At 38.1% G+C, this 20,096-nt stretch overlaps 2 protein-coding genes across 2 annotated transcripts in view; one reads left to right on the top strand and one right to left on the bottom strand.

Annotated features, from left to right (window-relative positions):
- Positions 1 to 2,259: 2,259 nt before the first annotated feature.
- On the top strand, positions 2,260 to 18,205 carry AMN1 (antagonist of mitotic exit network 1 homolog (S. cerevisiae)). The gene is made up of 7 exons (XM_010021737.1): positions 2,260 to 2,385; positions 5,455 to 5,599; positions 8,290 to 8,507; positions 11,310 to 11,366; positions 12,501 to 12,612; positions 13,270 to 13,500; positions 17,953 to 18,205. The coding sequence occupies exons 1-6, from the start codon at positions 2,344 to 2,346 to the stop codon at positions 13,341 to 13,343; spliced, it is 648 nt and encodes a 215-aa protein (XP_010020039.1). The 5' UTR covers positions 2,260 to 2,343; the 3' UTR covers positions 13,344 to 13,500; positions 17,953 to 18,205.
- The window catches only part of METTL20 (methyltransferase like 20), a 4,229-nt gene continuing 1,930 nt past the window's right edge, over positions 17,798 to 20,096 (bottom strand). Inside the window, exons 2-3 of the mRNA XM_010021736.1 lie at positions 18,882 to 19,012; positions 17,798 to 18,162 (exon numbers count right to left, since the gene is read on the bottom strand). Of these exons, the coding sequence (XP_010020038.1) occupies positions 17,798 to 18,162; positions 18,882 to 19,012 (496 nt within the window). The remainder of the gene's footprint in view (positions 18,163 to 18,881; positions 19,013 to 20,096) is intronic.

The raw sequence follows: 20,096 nt of genomic DNA on the forward strand, positions 1-20,096 counted from the left end.
TCATGATTCCTGAATCTACCACTTGCAAGCCCATGTGGACGTGTATATGGATTCATATGTATATGCTTTAAAAAAGCTTCAGATACTGAAAATACTTTACTTCTCAATCCTGACAACAGGGTTGTCTCACTAGTCTTAAAATCTTACTAGTATTTTAATGGAAAAGACTTTTTGGAAGTGACTTGTCACGACTGCTCTATCTTAACATTTGCAAAATCGTACAGTGCCAGAGCATTGGTGCTAGTGGTGGGTTTTAGATTGCCAGCCTTAGCCAGCAGAGTGGTGAGCCACTGGAACAGGTTGCCCGGAGAAGCTGTGGATGTGCTATCCTTTGAAGAGTTCAAGGACACGTTGGACAGGGCTTTGAGCAACCTGGTCTGGTGGAAAGTGTGCCTGCCCATGGCAGGGGATTGGAACTAGATGATCTTTCAGGTCCCTTCCAACCCAAACCATTCTATGATTCTATGACAGTCAGCCTCCTTCAGGATGAATTGACAAAGAAGTTCATTTACCCAGTGAAATGTAGTGTCATATGATAAATATGTATTTAGCACATAACTGAAGCATGTGCCCTTGTATGACGGAGGACTGCTTGCTCATTCGCATGGCATCTGTCATACAAGAGGGAACAGCCACATGGAAGGTGCACATATAGCCCCTCAAAAGGCTCAGAAAGACTGTTTGACTCACCCTAGCCAAAGACAGGTGCTGGTTCATTTGGGATCTTAGTAGGAAAGGTGTGGGTTTTCAAGGCTAGTTAACTGGTTTATTGCATAAAGGATAGTAGTAAGAAAACATGACAGCAATCTGCTGTCCCTTCTGACACTGGGGACTCTGGCTATTGCGGCATGAGACAAGCCCCCTCACACCGAGCAGCATGCTGCAGAGATCCCATCTAGGGTGAGGGTCACACTTGCTGCAGTCTTTAGAGCTGTGATAAGATTTTCTTATAGGAAGTAAACAACTGTTCATTTCTGCAGTTAAGCAAAGGAAAGTTACATGTAGGTATGCTGTTTAATCTCAAGACAAAGAATGTGGGTGGTGTGACTTGCTTGGACATGCATTGACTCGGAGCCATGTACAGGCTTCTCCTTACGTCAGGCAAGTTCATCCAGCAGTCAGCATAGTTTGGTGAAGGTATTGCAATCTTGCCCATCTCCAGGGGAACAAGTTGAAGACAATCGTGTGTGCTTAGGTTATATAACAGCAACTCATGCTGATACACTGCAGGCAAGGCCTGTGCTTAAACGCTGCCCAGATTCAGCTTGAAGTCACTGTCTCCAAGTTAGTGTCTTCTGCAGTGACCTGCTAGAGGTACCATTGTTGCACTATGCTAACTTAAGTGGTTTTTTAAATGTGCTTCCACACTGGAAATCTTGCTTCTTTCCTTGCTTAAATCTGTGCCACACTTTAGATTGTAGAGCCTTAATATTTTAACCTCTCGAGAGTTTTTAATTGATATGAATTTCATTTGTTGTGATTTGGTGGCAGTCTGGTGCCAGACAAGGTTCTGTTGCAAAAGAAGTTGTCAACTGGGACTCCAGAGTTGTGGCTATATGCTAAATCTCATTTGATTTAACTCTAGGCTGCTGCTGCCCCCTGCCCTCAGCCACTTGTTCTGGCAGTACTGTTTCTGTGACCTCACAGTTTCATGATTTATTCATACAAAAATAGTAAAGATAATACTAAGATAGAAAAATTTCTGTCTCAAGTGACAAACCTCTGTTATCATATCTAGTTTTAAGCACAAAGTTAAAAGAGTTGGGCACAAGGTTACACAGCACAATTCGTATTAAAAAAGTGCTACAAACTAGGCAGTGATTAAAATACTACATCTGAAAGTATCTCCTTATGTTTTTAACTGAGGTGAAAGATAATTGTTCCTTCTCTGGAACTAGCTGTCCTAACTGAAGATTTACTGCCTACCGAGTGGAGGCTTTGCTGATAAAAAGGCTTTTCTTAGAGCTTGTGAATGTATGAACAACAAACTCATTTCATGAGCTGGGTTAATGATTGTGGTGAATGAGGCTAATTTATGCCTAGAGTTGATTGGGGAACACTTGCCACAGAAGGATCAGCTGATTGACCCCAAATGGCAACAGCTGAATTGGTGGTAACATGGAACAGCTGGAACTGATAAGGTTTGAAGGCAGCATAGTCAGATGCAGAAGATGACATCTTATGGCTTGATTGATATAATTCTAATATGTAATGCCTATTTTTGACTATACTGTAACTTTCTTTTATTTCAGATGCCTTCAGTGTTTGACAAAGAACCTTCCCAGATATGCTGCAGATATTAAGTCATTGCCACCCAACGTAAAGGATAAACTGATTAAATTAATGAGTAGGCAAGGACAAATAACTGATTCAAATATCAGTGAGGTAAGAACCCATTCAAAACTATACTGTCCGTGCTAGTTAATACACAAGGAAGAACTAAACTAAAACTTTACATTAAACAACAGATAAATTCAGGCCTGTTTACTCTATGTCTCTACAGGTTTTTTCTTAAACTTCATAATGTTAATACACCTTTATTAGTAGTAATGAGATTATATTTGTAGTGATAAATAAATTAAAATTATTCTCTGTTCAGTGATGTATATCATCCCTTTTCAGTATAGGAAACCAGACTGTTGCAAACCAGTCTCTGTTCCTGAATGTAGTGTGTTTCAAGAAGCTAGTTCATAATTTAGTAATGAAAAGATTTCAAGAACTTGTTAGATTTCTGTTATGTTCTATTGACATTATGCACATGTTCTCCATATTTCAAAGAATCAAGATTTAAATAAATTATATGATGATTGTAGGGTTGGAAATTGACAGTCAAATTCTCTCATCCCTTTTGCTCACTGATGTGTGCCAGTTTTTCAAAATGAAACCAGTTAATGACTTTTTTTTTAGCTGTAAATTCAGGGGCACATCTATTTTGGTATCTATCTACTGGTCTCTTGTTTAGCTTCAAAGGGAGGTGAGAGAATTGGGGAAAGCTAAAGGTTGGCCTTAGTGAAACAGAAAATTAATAACTCCCTGTTCATTCCTACTTTGACCTGTAACTTGGAAGAGGCAAGTAATATCAGTTTCTCAGAGTCAGAATAGTGAAGCCAAGACTAGAGGCAAAATCAGAAGTACTGTAGAAAACTTACGAACAAGAAATTTTTTCTTTAGTACACACTGTTTTTTGATTGTACAAAATAAGTCTCTGAGTAAAAATCAGAGTCTCATTCATTTATCTTATTTTGGAAAATTTGAGTTGACATAATTTGGTTTAGGCTATCTTTTCAGTAAATAATCCTTTCTAAGCATGCTAAGAGATGTATATAATTAAACCCATATGATTGTGTATGTATAAATGTTCAAAACTTATTAGGATATCTTTAGTGTTGAAATAAACTGGAGAGTTTAAGATACAGCCTTTTCCTCTGTCTGTAAAATCTCATGTTTGTCATCATTCAGCTGTGCCTTCTTTGGGAGCCTGTTTTCGATCTGACACTGGGATATTCTGTTCTAGTTGCTTTTCTCATGTGTTTTTGCTTTCTCTGTTCCTGCAGTTTACTGTAATTACATCCTTAAGCTGTCATCCCTTTCCTTGGGCATGTACACCTTAGCTCTCTGCTAGCAGTTTCCAGGTTTATTTCACTTGTATGTTTAAAAAGACACTGGCCACTGGATTCTGAACTCATAGCATTTCTTCACACCAATTTGCTCTGCAATTTTCCTGTTCTTTCATCTTGCAGATATTCTTGTTGCATAGCCTAGCAAAAATGGTTTATGTTAATTAGCTCTTCTTACTGTCCCTTGCTCACATCATGTATAACTGAAGTCTTTTACATGTGACATGTTTGCACCATTTAAATTAGTCATCCATACAGATAAGGAATTTTCTTTCTTTGCTGTTACTTCTGTCCTGACCTTTTCTTTCATAGTCTTCATGGTATTGTTGCTCGATGTATTCTCTTGGAATTTTCGAGGTTGTGTTATCTCATTTGGTTTTATGTATGTCATTTCTATGGTGTTGTTTAAGCATTTTGCCTAAAGTTAAAGTTCTTCCAGTTGAAATTCTGTTAACTTGCACTTATGCATAAACTTGTATTTCATCTCTGCCTCCCTGTTCTTTTTTTCCTTGGAGCAGCCTTTCATGATACACATGCAAAACTCCTTACTCCAACTCACTTTTACCATAAAGATCTATAAAGCCATTCAGCGTGTGTCCACAGGATATAAATCTATACTTCAATCTCCTGACCTCTGCATCCAAACAATCCTTACTCTATCTAAAAGTTCAATTTTCTTTGAGACATATTAGATATTAGCTGTCAAAGCTGTCTGAGCTCTGCCATTCATTTTTGCAGAAAAGTTAGAATTATAATCTATTAGAAAGTTTTGCTTGTTTTTCACAAGACTTATTTTACTTTGTCAGTAAAGATTTTAGCACCTTATGTATTTGCAGTACAGAAGATAAGTATTCCTTGTAATATCTTTACTGTGCCTCTTAGAAGGGTGAACCTGAGAAAGAAATAGGCCTTTAACAAGCCTGTCACCTATGCTGTTACCTTCACTTATGTATGGAAATTTACTGTATGCTTTTATCCTTGTTAAGGAAGGCAATGGCAAGCTGAAGGGAGTAATATAAAGTGATGTGAAAATCTGATTTAATGCTTGCATGTTGTTCTGAAGGGCAGCTCAGTGAAGGTATAGATTGTTTGCACAAGAAGGAGCTATGAACAGTATTTATTTAAAAGTAGTGAGAATCCTTGAAAATTAAATTAGAGGTGATATATGTTGCTATTGTTACTAAAATCTGAGGGTTTCCATTGCTTTGGGTCTAAATTTCATAAATGTCCTCTTGGGGAAGATTTCACAAAAACTCCAACCTACAGTCTTGTGGGAGTAAAACAGTCTATTTAATGAGGATTTGGTACCTCCTCATGGTATGATAATGGGATTGCTTGTTTATGAGAAGAAGAGCCTGTGTGTACATGAGAAAAATACTCCAGGGCAAAATATCTTTCAACTATTACCCTTCTCTGTTCAGCAGATTCAAGTTTTGATCACCGTCAGTATATTTTTACACTTCAGATCACTACCATCAAAGTGGTGTAAGTTTGATGGTGTTATCCTTGGTAAACATAGATGAGCTAGCAGAAGCACTAGTGTTAGCAACTGCACCATCAAAACAGTATTTCCACTGTTTAAATAGTAGTGTTAATGTGCTCCTACTTTACATCTGATCACAGAAACTGAGCCTTCATGCTGTAGGAGATGAACAGTTGTGGCAAATATACCATATTTTCTTTAGAATTCTTAGTTCCTAGAACTGGTAATCCTATCCTCTAGTGAATATTTTTTAAAAGTTCTATGTGATGTCTATCCTTACAAGTATTTTAGATAAAAGTAGGTATGTTCTATGACATAGCAGAGTTTGACCGAAATGGTAGCTTTTCGTTACAGGTATTGCACCCTGCTGTAGAGTCTCTAGACCTCCGAGACTGTGATATTTCAGATAATGCGTTACTGCAGCTTCATAACTGCAAGCAACTGAAAAAAATCAACTTAAACTCTTGCAGAGAAAACAGATTGGGAATCACTTCAGAAGGTATGTTGTCTGTGCACGGGTTAATTCTGTTTTATTTTTCTTGTTAGATTGGAGTAAATTGCAAAAAAATATCTTGGGTAAATGTTACGTAAAAAAGTCCCCAGTGTCACACCAATACTAATTAAAAGTCACTTCAGTTGTGTAAGTTATAGGCCTAGAACACTGATTAGCTTACAAAAGAGAGCTATCATGTTACTCTCATGCTAGTTTTCTGGTAAAACTGCTACATTTGATAATCTGTTCCACTTCATCATAATTATTCCTTCCTCAGAACTTGTTCCAGAGCCTTACCAGTACCACTGGGGTTGAAGTTTCATCAAACGTATTTGTTATTAAATAAGCTTATAGTATCTTCTCTGACTTAAAAGACGTGACCTGCTTTAGGACTGTAGGATTTCAGGTGTTACAACTTGAAACTGGAGGTTAAAAGTATCAGGAGCTATTAGCTTAAAAGAATTAAGCTTGCTGAGTGCTATTGCCCACAAGTTTTGTTTTGTCTTTTGATTACACTTACTCGTTTGCTCCATCATTTAGTCATCCTTATTGAAAATCAAGGCAAAATACTCATTTAGTATTGAGCTAATGTATACCATACTTTAAATCAGTCCTGGTTTGTATTTTCTTACCACTGCAAGGTGGTACACTTTTTTTTTAAGTGGTTAAACTTTTAAAAATGGATTTTATTGATTTTTGATGTCATCTCATTGTTATACTTTTTGACCCCTAAGATACAGCTAGCAATGGTCTTCGTCCATGGCCTCATCGGTCCACTGGTTTTTAGTATGGTGCTTAAGGTACCAGCTAAGCCTAAAGCTCTTTATGTATATTTTTCATCTGTTTGAGTAGAGGTTCCTGATCACTTTGCAATTGGAACTGAAGTCTAGTTCTTTATTGGCAAGTTCCTAGTCCACCAAACTTCATTAACTCTCCTTTTGAGTCCTTTGTAAATTGAGAATCAGTTTTGAAGCCTTTAATTTAAGCTGGAACAGTTCTTTCTCACTCATCTCAATTTTCATAGGAAAAAAAAAAGACTCAAAACCACCCCACTTTAAAGCAGCATTACCTTTTACCAAATCAGTACTAGAGGTGTGTTGAGTGGGGCTTTTTTGTTTGTCTTAAGAATCCTGTTGCCTACCACATGTAGAAATATCTGAGCCCTGTCATTACTAGAAAACATTTGCTCTGGAGGTTGCACATACAATTGTAACACAATATCCAGTGGTACTGTTAGCGTTGAGACAAACACATAACCACTGGAATGGTTATATGAGGTGCTTTATTGACGCGCCAGGAATCAGGGGTATGCACCCAAATCTGATTCCCCCTTGTTACAGCACGTTTTACAATTTATACATGTTCGATATAGGTAGCTACGCCCGCTAATACATATTTATTAGGAAATTCCATTAGGACATCAGCCTCTCTTGCGCTTGCGCAGCCCCCTCTGGTGGTCGTCCGGTGGTCGTTCCGATGAAGAAAGTAGTCTTCCCTGCACTGTCCTTTTCACCTTTTCTCTCTTTGGAGGGGCTCCAACTGTTATGTGGATGCAGCATTCTCTTATCTTTACTTAGTTACTTCTGATAATCCTTAGTGCTGCCCGGGTAGATCTCCACAGTACACTCCTTCCTATATCCAGCCCCATGGTACATAGTTTCCTAAATTCTTTTTGCCATATATGGTCATGTTAGTTTCTATTGCTAAGGTTACTGAGATATAAACCAGCAAGGTTATAACATCTTAATATATATATATGTATATAAAGACCTTCTATTAATCTATGGATTCTCAAATATAATCACTTTTAATATTCTATATGACCATTCCATCACAAAATTTCACCTTTTTCTAGCAGTACTTCTCTGTCAAATTGAACTACCACTATTGTCTGTTCTATCATTCTTTGCAAAGTGGTTCTGGCCCAAGTGTGTGCTATTTCATCAATGCTTCTTTGAAGTTCTTGCATAGTAACATATCCTAATGATATTCAGCTGTTTATTTCTATCTATCCAGAAGTGATTTATTTTTCGGTCCCGCTGTAATTACCATGTTTTTATCATCCTTGCAATAAAAATTCCTTTCATGAATTGCATCTGCAGTTCATGTACTTTTACTGACTACCAGTATTTTGGTTATTACTGACTGTCCAGGCTCTTAGAGCACCAACAGACCCTAATGGCCATGACTAGTCTCATCTACACTAGCTGCCCATGGACTTTCAAGTCCTGGCCTCAGCCATGTCATAGGTGTACCTGGTTCCTGTCATGCTTCTGTACTATTGTTTTGATTTCTTGAATTGACCTTGGACATGACCTCTCACCTCACTTTTTACATAATATTCACTGCACCATCACTGGGACCTGACACAATCATTAGTCTGCTTTTGAGCCACTGGCCTTTTTTTGTGCACTCACTAAGGTGATACATCATGTATGTAAGATCTCTCAGGCATTCCTCTGCACTATAGAAGGGAATTCAGTATTCAGAAATTTTAATCAACTCTGGCATTGTTCATGGTCATTTTCTTTTTCTCATCCTTGAGTTAAAAGAAACCAGCCACAAAACTGAGTTCTCCTTGCATGGCGTGAGATGAAAGTTGAACAGTCAATGGCCAGAGGACAGTATATTGGATTCAGCATGGTGGTTATGTAAAAAAACGAGTAATTCTTTCAATTGCTCTGTTTCTCTGACAGGTGTCATAGCACTGGCCTTATCCTGTCCTTACTTGCGTGAAGCGTCTTTTAAAAGGTGCTGTGATATAACTGACAGTGGAGTCCTTGCTCTTGCGCTCAACTGCCGGTTCCTACAAATAGTGAACTTGGGCAGTTGTTCAGGCATCATGGATGCATCTCTGCAAGCACTAGGAGAAAACTGCAAGTTTCTTCACAGTGTGGATTTCTCATCTACTCAGGTAGCTATGGTGGCAATTGGCCAGTTGACTTCTATTTGTTTATTTTGTAGGACTGTCATGATAAAATTGAAAAGGGATCTTTTTAGTTCTACTCTTGACAAGATTTAGGACCACAGGTCCTTCCAATTTCCTCTTTTCAAGGAATAAGAAAGATACAGTTTGCATCTTGGTAACCAGAAAAAAATGCATTTTGATATTACAGCATGTATTGTGGACCAAACATAAACTTTTATGAGAATCAGCCTAATAGTGGAGATTTTTTTTTCCCCAGTATCTTTATTGAGTTCAATAGTTTTCTTCTAGTTGTAAAGTAATGCAAAATATTTCATTTAAAGAAAGTAGAATCTTGGACAGATTATCGTCTGCTTTCAGTTAGAACAAACTGACCTGAATAATAATAATACAAGATATCAAACAATAAAAGCCCCTAGTAGAAGTAAACACTGTAATTAGTTCTAGTTCAAGAGTGACTGTGCTTTCTGAATGGCTTGTCAGAGTTATGGAGTCAATATGGAAAGAATGACATTTAAAATGTCAGAAAGGGCAGGTAAGAGAACAACAGTATTTAGCATGAGAAGAGGAGCTCAGCTACAACAGCAATGCTGTAACATGCTTTATAATTACAGTAAGATAATGAAGTGAGGGAAAGGATTATTTGCTGTAAGCATCTGATTGACTGTGATGGGGAGTGATTATGTTGAATGTGAGGCAAACAGAGAATTTGTAATGAAGTGTCAGATTTGGAAAACATGTAGCAGGTTCTTATTTTAGATGCTATTCTCTCTGGTTTTGCAGAAGTAGGGCATCAAAAGTAATTTTAATCTTTTCCTTGGTAATTTTTATTATTAACATTTAACTCTATTTCTTCAAACTTTGTTCATTACTTTTTTGTTCCCTTGCCTTTCGTCTCCTTTCTAGGAAATAATTAAGTTTCCCCATTTTCCATGTTTTAAATGAGATGAAAGCTTCTTGAGTAACTAAACGTTTCCACATTTTTTAATTCCTTTCTGATAACGATATCATGATAATACACTAGAATTCTGAATTTTATTTGACTGAAAATAAACAGAAGCATATACTAGATATAAATGAAATAAGTGTAAGATGAAGCAGAGAAACTATGGTTGGCGCATGCCTGTAGAGATTGCAAGGCCTTACCATATTCTTGTGTTTGAGTGCCAGAATGCATAGTGAAAGTATCAAGTATAACTGGCAAAGCTGTGTGAAAGAGTAAGATAGCGAGAACATTGGAAATAAATGAACAGGCAAAGGAGGACACAGCTCACTTGTAGGAACAAGGAAGCAGATCTGAGCTAGACCACAAAGGGGCCAAATGCCTCAAAGTGATTTAGCCATTTTTAAAATAGGTCTCACCTGGTGCCTGCAGAGCTGAAGTACAGTAAGTAGAAGGTATGGAAGTGGTGCAGGGAAGGGAGGGGACTTTGTTTTAATACAGAACTGGTTTCATGCTCTCATGCTGTCATAACCATATACCCACAAGCAACAAGACAGTAGCATTCAGATGGTCTCTCCAGTGTTCAGTCTGGTCTAGGTTTGTTTTGATGACATGGAGGTATTCAGGTTGGTCTTAGATTGGTGACCATTGGTTTTGGATGTGTCATTTTATACCCTTTAAGAACTGACAGTAATTACTCTCTCCATTCTGTCCCACCTGTGGGAATTACTAGAATTTATTCATTCACTGCCCTTTGTCTCCTGGTCTGGGTGCCTTGAGCTAAATGTGCTGTCATCTTGATGACCTGCTACGATGGAATGACAATACCTGCCATTCTTACAGACCTTTATATGCCTCCATACTGGGACATTCCTGCCCATTTTCCATTTGCACTGATCTGACCCTTTCTGTTACAGTTTTGTACCGTAGACTTGCAGTAGGGGGCCAGAAGGCAATTGAAGCAACAGGAATAATCAAACCTTTAAAGAGAAATTGAGCTTGTGGTCTCTGGATTCTAGCTGTCCAATCTGACTGAGTCTTACTGTGTGTATTTGATGACTACTGTTCCTGCCATCTAATATAAGCTCTGTGAAAATACCCTGTGTGATGGATCTGATACCCAGTCCAGCTTTTGAAGTGAGGACAAAGTTTAATGAATTTGGTTCCGGGAAGCAGACAAATAAATTGGTGTTTATTGCCTTTCCAAGGAAAGAAATGTCTTTTGTCTTCTCCTCTCTCTTGCAGGTAATCATTGCTTCAATCACTTTGATAAAACTTTTGGAGCAAGCTCATGATGACTGCTGTAAGGCTTCTTGTTCGAGGGATTTTTTTCTTGTGTAACTGTTTTGATTCAGATAATTAAGACAGCAGATAAAAGACTCCTGTGATTATTTTTTTGTCATTTTTTCCAATCCAAGAAGCTTCCTTCAATTAACATTTGCAGCAGTCCTGAGAACAGGAGAAAAATTAGTCTAGGTAGAGCAGAAGTGCTTTAAGCCTTAAGAAATTAAAAACTGCTATGCTCTGACCATAATAGTGTAGCCACTGTTCAGTGAGGCAAGGAAGCTGCAGGAACAGCAGTGTCACAGTTGGAAACATCTGGTTAGAAAGCCAGGCTGGATCACACAGCAGTATAATGCAACAGTGGGTAACAGACTGAAAAAACCATACTTGGATAATTTTCTCTACAAGCTTAGATGGGAAGAAAATGCTGTTATGTTAAGTGTATTCAGTGACTGCAGGGAGTGAATGAATTAATAACATTTCTCCACCCCCCAAATAGCTGTGTTTGGAAAAAATGGAGCTTTAATCTGCTTCATTAATAGCAACGTGTTTTTTTTCTCTAGGTAACAGATGATGGCGTTGTAGCACTAGTGAGTGGAACATGTTCAAAGAATTTAAAGGTAACCTAATAACAAAGAAATTAACTACAGCAATTACCTGCATTTTAAAATTATCAGTATTACTTCTGAAGGATGGTTCTTTTTGACTGACATTTGCCTTTGTGTACACACTTGGCCTGATCTTGGTTATGAATTATTTTCAACCTCTGTCTCTCTGTAGCAGTGCCCCAGACCAGCTTTTTGAGAAGCTCAGTCTTTTCAAAATGGGTTTTCTTCTGTTTAATGTAGTATTCTTATTTTAACTCGCATTCTTTCAGAGAGCTATATAATACATGCAAATGAACGCTTAACTTTTTCCCTTGATTTCTGTGCGGTTATTTCTTGATTCTGTTGAACACCGAGGCAGAATTTGTAATGTGAATAATTTCACAGATACAAGAAATCAGTTAGCAAGTCTGCATAGATAAATCTCTAATTCATGAAAGCAGCTGTGAAAATGAAGTTGTCTTTGTGTAAAGATTCTCTGGACACTGAGACAGTGATAAAATGTTGAAGAGGCATCCCATACCTCTTACCATAAATGATCTTCTGCTTTTCTATGTAGTACATTTCTTATCTCTGTGTGTGTTTGCTTTTGTAAGAGTGGTTCTAAATCCAAGCTATGTCTAGAAGCTAAGACAGGAAACAAGTCATACTTGTGCTAGTTTATAGTGTTTGATAAAGAAAACCAACCCCAAACAAAATACCAAATCTGGGTCAACTGACAGTGTTAATAACTTGGTAAAAATAGAACTGCTACTGTTTTATTTGGAGGGCAAACACATTTGGGTTTGGGTTTTTTTCCAGCTAATTTTGTCGATTTCGGACAATCTTTTTAGTCTTGATTCTAGTCTTTGTAAGTGATGTGGTACAAGATGAAATTATCTTTCAGACAATAGCAATGAGATATTTTTTTATATATTAGAATTGACTTGAAAATGTCTTTTAGCTGGTTATACCTTTAGCTGTAGCAAAACATTGATTTCAGCTGTTCTAAACAACCCTCAGGCTATGCAGATAGTGTTCATAAGAGGCGTAGTAGATCATGATTTCTTCTAGCTGGGGATCTCTGAAAATGGTTGGGCAAAGGAAAGCTCTGTCTCCAAAATGATGAGTACTCTTGACAGGCTTTTGTAACTACTGTTTTCATAACAGGAGATCCACATGGAACGCTGTGTGAATCTGACTGATGTCGCTGTGGAAGCAGTCCTTACTTGTTGTCCGAAGATACACATTTTTCTGTTCCATGGATGCCCTTTGATAACAGGTAGGTCAAATCATGCAGAGAGTAAGAAGAGTAATTACTGCCTGATAGTATCTTCTTGCTCTCTGGAAACGCACGCTATAATTTGTAAATAATCTGAAACAAATAATAACTGGCTAGGTAAAATAATAATCATACAATGAGGTTTTTCAAAGCAAAGTGACAGTTTTGCTTTGATATATGACAACCATCAGAGAGGAATTTTGTTGCTGTTGGTTTTGAGTTTGAATTTTTTTAATTTTCTTCCCCCCTAGCCCAACATGCTGGTGAAGACCCTAAGTTGATGATAAGACTTCAGAAAATCTGTTAGCATCTTAAAACCCTCCCCTATTCCATTAGTATCCAACAGCATCCATTCTAGGAACAGTGGAATGAAGAAGGACTGATCAGCCTAAAACAAATTTAAGAGAGGTTATGATAAGTCTTGGGTTCTTAAGTTTCGTTGGTTGGTGACATGTTGCAGTTATGTGACTAGAGAAAAAAATTGAGTAGTTTTGAATTACTACAGGTATATCCGAAGTGTGACATTGTAATAGCAAAGTACAATAATAAGCATAAATGCAGATATAAAATGGAATTCTTTTGCTGTTAACCTAATTTCTAAACACCACCTATGTATATTCTGAATGAATAACAAGGAATTCCTTGGTTCTTTTGCAGATCGTTCCCGAGAAGTTTTAGAACAGCTGGTCATATCAAACAAAATTAAACAAGTAACATGGACTGTTTACTGATTATTTATCATGTACGTATGAGTGTAAAGTTTACAGCTGGGAGAGCTCTTTCAGAAAACAAGCACCTTGGAGAAATAGCGCCTTGGTGACTTTTGGACCACATTGCTTCCCTCCTTGTTCCCACCAGAGGTCTCCATCGCCATTCCGGTCCTTGCCTGTGAGTCTGGGCTTCCCCATTGTCTGTGCTTAAAGCCATGTCTGTCTTTGCATTGCTAATCGTACTTCAGTGAGAGTAAAGTTAAACTATAATTAATATTACATTATCATCACTCATCCTCCTTCCAGTATGAGATTTGGCTACTACTTTGCATCTTTTACCATCGTAGTTATATATACAAACCCAATTTAAGTAAGTCTGTGTTCAGAGTTTGTAGTCTGAGAGGGTAGTTGCAACTAAAAGTACCAACCCAAACATTCTGCAGGAGCATCTGCAAGGTCGGGTCTGTAATCTGACAAAAGTCAACAGATAGAACTGGTGACAGGAAGTGACATTAACAGCAAGGCAAATGTATTTTTAGTAAGAAACAGTCTTCTTTCACCATGTATTTTGCTAGGTCTGGAATTAAAACTAGGTACCTTTCTTTTGATGTTACTGATGCTTGTAGGTTTCTGTTCTTATTTACCATCTAATACTTGCTGGATTTTTACACATCAAAAACTACAATGTGTGAACACGTAAACATAAACTTGCTTTGAAATTGTTGAGGTGACTTAATAAATTACAAAGTAGTAGCTATGACTGATTAAAAAATTCTTGTATATGGGCAAATACTTACGTGCTCTGGCTTTCGCCTAAGTTGATGAAAATCCTTCTAGGGAACAAAATACTGGTCCTCATAAGCATTGCTGTGAGTGAAATAGGACCGAATTGAATGTCCCAAGTACATGAATCTCAGGCTTGTAGAGTTCAGCAGAGTATGTGTTCTGCTGAGTGCTGTTTATTATCTTCCCAGTGGGCCCCAGAAGCTGAAAATAACAACCACTTATATATTGTTCAGTTGTAGTCATAGTAAAGAAAAAAACATTAGAAGTGTAAAATGAATTTATTACATGATGAAGCAGTAGTCTCATCACAATTATAAGTCATGTACATTGGCTTTCTTGAAACAGCATAACCTCTAGTGACACTTTTATGATTTTTTTTTTTTACATTAAACTTTTTAAAAATGTTAGCAATTTTAGCATTATACAGGGCAGGTAGCACACTATGTTGATACTCTGCATCTGGAAGAAGCAGGGTTTAGCTAGAGTGGTCTTAACATGGATCTGACGACACTTAGGAAGCCATGAATTTAGGCAACCATAGCAGGGTTTAGCTAGGGTGGTCTTAACATGGATCTGATGACACTTAGGAAGCCATGAATTTAGGCAACCATAAGGAATATGTTTACATTATAATTTAACTCTTGTCATAGCCACAGTTATTTGAAGTGTTGCAGAAATAAACCAGTCTTCTACTAACCTATTTAATATTCAGGTGAAATTGCACAGAAGATAATAATATATGTTGCATCCAGTAATATTAAAGCATATTATGATGTCTGACAATAATCTCTGTTCTTCTGTTGATTATATGGTTTATGGAAGAGCAAGTTCATGTAGAAAATTTGTTCAAATGTAACTGAAAGCATAATTTTCAAACTCCAGTGCCTAAATTTAGGCCTGGCTTCTGCTGCATGCAGTGCCATGGCTCAGCCCAGTGATGAATGTATTCCTGATACCTATAGGGATAGTGGCACTAGTACAAACCATTCCTGCAAACAGAAGTCGGATTTGCTATATTAGCAGCTCACATCTGAAGGCTCTAATTGCAGTGAATCCTTGGATCACATTGAGGCTTAAGAACCTAATCTACCACATTTTATTCCCTTTCTTGGCTAAAGAGTAGTTTATTGGATTGCCCTGTGGAATCCCTGGTATCAGGGCCCATCATTTCTTTGAAGTCCTGCACATGAGTTGGCAATAAATTTGTTTTGCACTATTTTTCATATTGATCAATCTAGCTGATTAGGCAGCAGCAATGACACGCTCAGTAGTTGTGTCAAATAAGTAAAGCATAAGGATCAGGCTGCCAGCCCTTGGCTTCAGGAAAGGCACTACAAAAGGAGTAAGTAGAATTGTGAGCTAACTCAAGTCGGAAGGGGCCTCTGAAGTTTTCTAGCCTAACTTCCTGCCCAAAGCAGGGCCAGCTTGGAACTCAAACCTGCTTAGTTAGGGGTTTTTCCAGCCCAGTTCTTATAAAACTGAAGATGACAGAGCCTTCACAACCTTTTGAGGCAATTTGTTCCATGGCTTGACTGTATTAATGGTGGGAAGATTTTCCCTTTTATCCTGTTTTGACCCTCTTTTGGTTACAACCTTTCTCACTGGAAGAGCCTGGCTGTCATCCTGCCAACCTTCTTATAGGTATGGGCAGGTTGCTCATGGGTCCCTTGAAGCCTTTTCCAAGCTGAAGAAGCCCCGTTCCTTCAGTCTGTTACTGTAAGATGTGTAACTACAACATAGTGTGGTGACTGTTGCCAGGCTCTCAAGTGCTACATCCAGAAAGAAGATTCTAAATGGAGATGATGTAAAGCAACTAAAGGTGTAAAAGCACCAAAATCTTTAACAGCAAAGGACGTTTAAAAAAAGTTCTATCTGTGGGATGGTGCTACTGCTAACCTCACTGCCAAAGTTGTCCTTTTTCCCTTGTTAATGTAAGTTTGGATTTGGCATGAAGGCAAATGCAGCTTACGTTGTATCCTTAAATGTGCATGTACGTTTACCATCTTCTCCTATTGCCTCTTCTAAATGTATAACTTAGTGGTAGATTCTCACCTGTGCTTAGAAATCTGTACAACACTGCAATGAATTACCAATGTATTTTTAGGTTTGAAAGTTTAACCTAAGTCATGTTAAATCCTACAGTGTCAGAGCTTGATTCTGTGCTTATGTGTTTATTACTAGCATAACTATTGGAATATTTATTGATTCAAGTTAAATCACAGTCATTTTCAACAAGTGTTTACAAGCATTGGGTGAAGTGGGAGAAAGTCCAGGATACACTTATCACTTCATATTCCATAGTGTTTGGATATTGTTACTGTTGTATGGTGTTGGGTGAGCACTGCAGAATACTTACGTACTGTACTGAAGATTAAAGTTCACAAATCTTCTGTTTGGATAGTTATGAAAACTTCTTAAGTTATATTTTGTAACCATGTACGTCTTGAATGTGTTCCTAAAACTCCTACTTCATAAACACCATAGTTTTCTAAGTACCACCTACTTTTTCATGTTTATAAGCTTCCACCACATCACCTGGTATTTGGATAGCTGTAGGTACAGTGTTCCACTGCAGTTACTAGTTCCCCATCACTGCTTGTCCAGTAATTAACTGCTGAAGGTGACAGTTCCTGCAAAGCTTCTCTGAAATGTTGGTTCTTCTTCAAATGGCTGCATTTACAACCTCTGACCCGTGTTTTAACATTGCAGAGTGTTCTTCCTTGACAGACGGAGTTGAGAATGATTCTTGGGCTTCTTGTTCAGCATCTCCTCAAAGATGAAGGAGATGCATCTCATCTCGCCATCAAAGAGAACAAAAAAAATAATTCTACCTGACTTTTTAGTTCCTGGCTTTAGTTAATTACTTTCTGTTCAGAAACATCAAGGAAGGAAAGATTTCTTCACCCTCACTAGCTTCCCATGGTAAGAGAGTGCCTTTTTTTACCCCTGCAAAGTTAGAGAATGTAGATCATTTGACCTACTTTCCAGGGGATAAAGTTACCCTATAGCCATTATTTAGTCACTTTCCACTTAGTAAAAGCTTCAACTTTAGCTAGAGTTCAAGAAGCATATTTCAGATGTGTGCAACTCCTGAATAATCACTGGGGCAGCTTCAAGGAAGAAAAAGGTTTTTATTATAGAGGGGAGGGGGGAAAGATTCAAATAAGTTACTTTGACATTCAGAAGAGATACCCAGAAAAAGAGCAAGGCACTTTTAAGTTGAGCACAGTATGAGCTGATACTTTAGTGGTGAGTTTTATGAAGGACAGCAATAATTTTCACTGTAAATAAGCAGTCTGTGAAAGCAGTGCAGTAGTACTTCAGCCACCACCTTTTCCCCACAGCAATATGCTGGACATCCAGTGCATTTCACAATAGTGTCAAAGAGCAAGACATGAATGTACATGAAAAACATCAAGCATGCAAACTCTTTCAGGGCACTTGTCTTTGGATTTACACTTCAGAGCAGGCCCCTTTGAATACAGTTTGCATGTAGTTTTTACCTCAAATGGAGCAAAAGCCTTAGTGAGTACGACTGAAATCAAGACATAGAAGGTACAGTAATCTACTTTGCATCAACAGATGCGTTTCACGTTGAATTCCCATTTTCATTTTACACACTTACTTACAGGAAAAAAAAAAAAAAAAAAAAACCAGCCAAGTGAGACAGAATTCATTAGAAAGCAGCTTTAGCAGCTCTCCAAGCTATCTGAGGGCTGATAGCTCCAGACGATACTTGATGTTAATCCATTGTTCTCTTGTCTAGTATACTCAGGAAGTGAATATTCTATGACTTTGTGCAACTGACTGCGAATGCGGTGGCTTAAAAACTGATGCCTGCCAGGGTCACCAATCAGCACTTCAGTTTGTTGGATCCTGATGCATTTCCTCAGCCAGTGATGCAGACCATCAGCAAGCTGTTCATCGTAAAACATATCTCCTAGAACAATGAGGTCCCAGTTGCCAGCCTCTGAGTTTATGATGTTCTTAATGGTGATGGGGAAGGGATTCAGGTGGTTCAGTTCACAGTTCAAGATCATTGCCATTCCTGCAACTGAAGAAAAGACAAAGTAAAATGAAAGTTACATTTTTGGATTTTGACATTCACCCGCCTTACAAGTTTCCTTGACACATCTTTGAATTTCATCTCTTTAATATTTTTGTTTATCCTATCTAGGACTTCCACAGTTTTCATTATCTGGCATAAAGTGATAGAATTCTATCCTCACTGCACCATGATATAGGAAAGAATATTCCTGGAATGGATACCAATGGAAACCAATCACAGAATTGAATCAGAATATCCAACTGCAGGACACTTAATCTATGGATGTACTTCCTCCCTAACCAATGTGTAACTAAATTATGAATAAACTGAATTCGTAAGTCAATAATAGGAAAACTAAATGGGGGGTGAGGCAGAAAGGCAAAATCTAGGCCTGAACACGTGAAAGGGCAGGAAATTGCTATGGTCCTACAGAGAAGCCAACTTGTCACCTGTGCTTGGAGTTCTCCTCCAACCCAGCTGTAATAGTGTACATTCAATAGGAACTTTCCTGTTTGTTCATTCTACGAAGCTAGGGAGGTCTCTCGGAACACGAGAAGCAGGTACAACCCAGCTTCCAATACTGGCAAAATCCATTCATCCTTTTAGCATTCTCAGAACTCTTTGGAACCTGAATTTCTCCCCAGTGGAGCAAAGAAGAGTTTATGTTAAATGTGCTTTAAAAATTAGTATCTTTACACAGAGATGAAAAGAAAAAAAGGCCTTACTAGGGTCAATGTCATTAGCAAGGACTTGCGATGCACCACTCATCACAGCAGCTATTGCTGTTGCTCCACATCCGCTTCCAAGATCCAAAACCGATCGTCCTTTAACAACACGTGGATTATCTAAAATATACCTGAAAAGAAAAAACAACATTCAAGCAAAGAACAGAATTATGCAGATTTCTGTTTTACATTACACTGCGTTAAGAGTTCTTGTCATACATGTAGTGAAGAATGGTATCTTGAAAACACTACTTCACATGTGCAGCTGGTACATGGCTCCTTCTTGTCTCTGCTGATATTAAAATCAAGACCCATTCTCTTTCTCCCTTACTTGTCCTCCACCCCCCCCAAAAAAAATAAAAATAATCGAGCCAATTAAGCAACATTTTATTTCAATCAGCTCCTTCCAACAGGTGAGTTTATCTAATAAATGGACACAAACTGCAAGGCAATTAACGTGCTTGGCATTTGCAATGCTTGGCACCAGACTCAGGAAAGTAAGGATTTGTAGAAATTAAAAGCAATCTGACTGAAGCAGCATGAGGATATATTTGCAGTTGAATATTGTACCCATCAAAATACAAGGCCTATCCACTGCCCTAAAATATTGCTTATGCATCTGCTTGGAAGAAGAGGAATTTCTTCTCTTTTCCTGAGCCATGCAGACACAGATGCAAATACTTGTAGTCTGCTTAATGTTGTTCCCAAGTTAGCAACAAGAAAATGAGATAAAAGCAGCAGTGAGCAGAAAGAGTATCATCACCTAGTTGCTGACAGCTGGCAAAAAGAATCAGCAAGCAAAAACCTCTGGGCTGGAAATGGAGAACTGGCAGAAGGCAAGCAGCAGATACTGCTAAACACTACTGATCATCTAGCCATTGCCAAAGGTTCACAACTTAAACAATTGCCTTGAAATTCAATCTTCTGCAAACGGGAAGGCCTTAAGTGAAGGGGGCAAGAGACCTAGGTGACAAATTACTGAAAATACCCATAAATTCACTACCAATTGCCATAACTTCTGTTAAAATAGAAACAGGAAAGGATCCTACATTTGTATTGTGTTCTGAGATGGAGGGTGACAGCTGACTCTTCGCACAGGGCTATGGGTAAGCACAGCTTTTACTGTGGGTTCCAATGCAGAGAACTGTAATGAAAATGTTAAGATTGGTGTAAATGGCAAATGGATGGATGGAAAGGTCAGGACCCAGAAGCACA

This window comes from Nestor notabilis, unplaced genomic scaffold, assembly GCF_000696875.1.
Source record: "Nestor notabilis isolate BGI_N333 unplaced genomic scaffold, ASM69687v1 scaffold4389, whole genome shotgun sequence".
Taxonomy (NCBI): Eukaryota; Metazoa; Chordata; class Aves; order Psittaciformes; family Psittacidae; genus Nestor; species Nestor notabilis.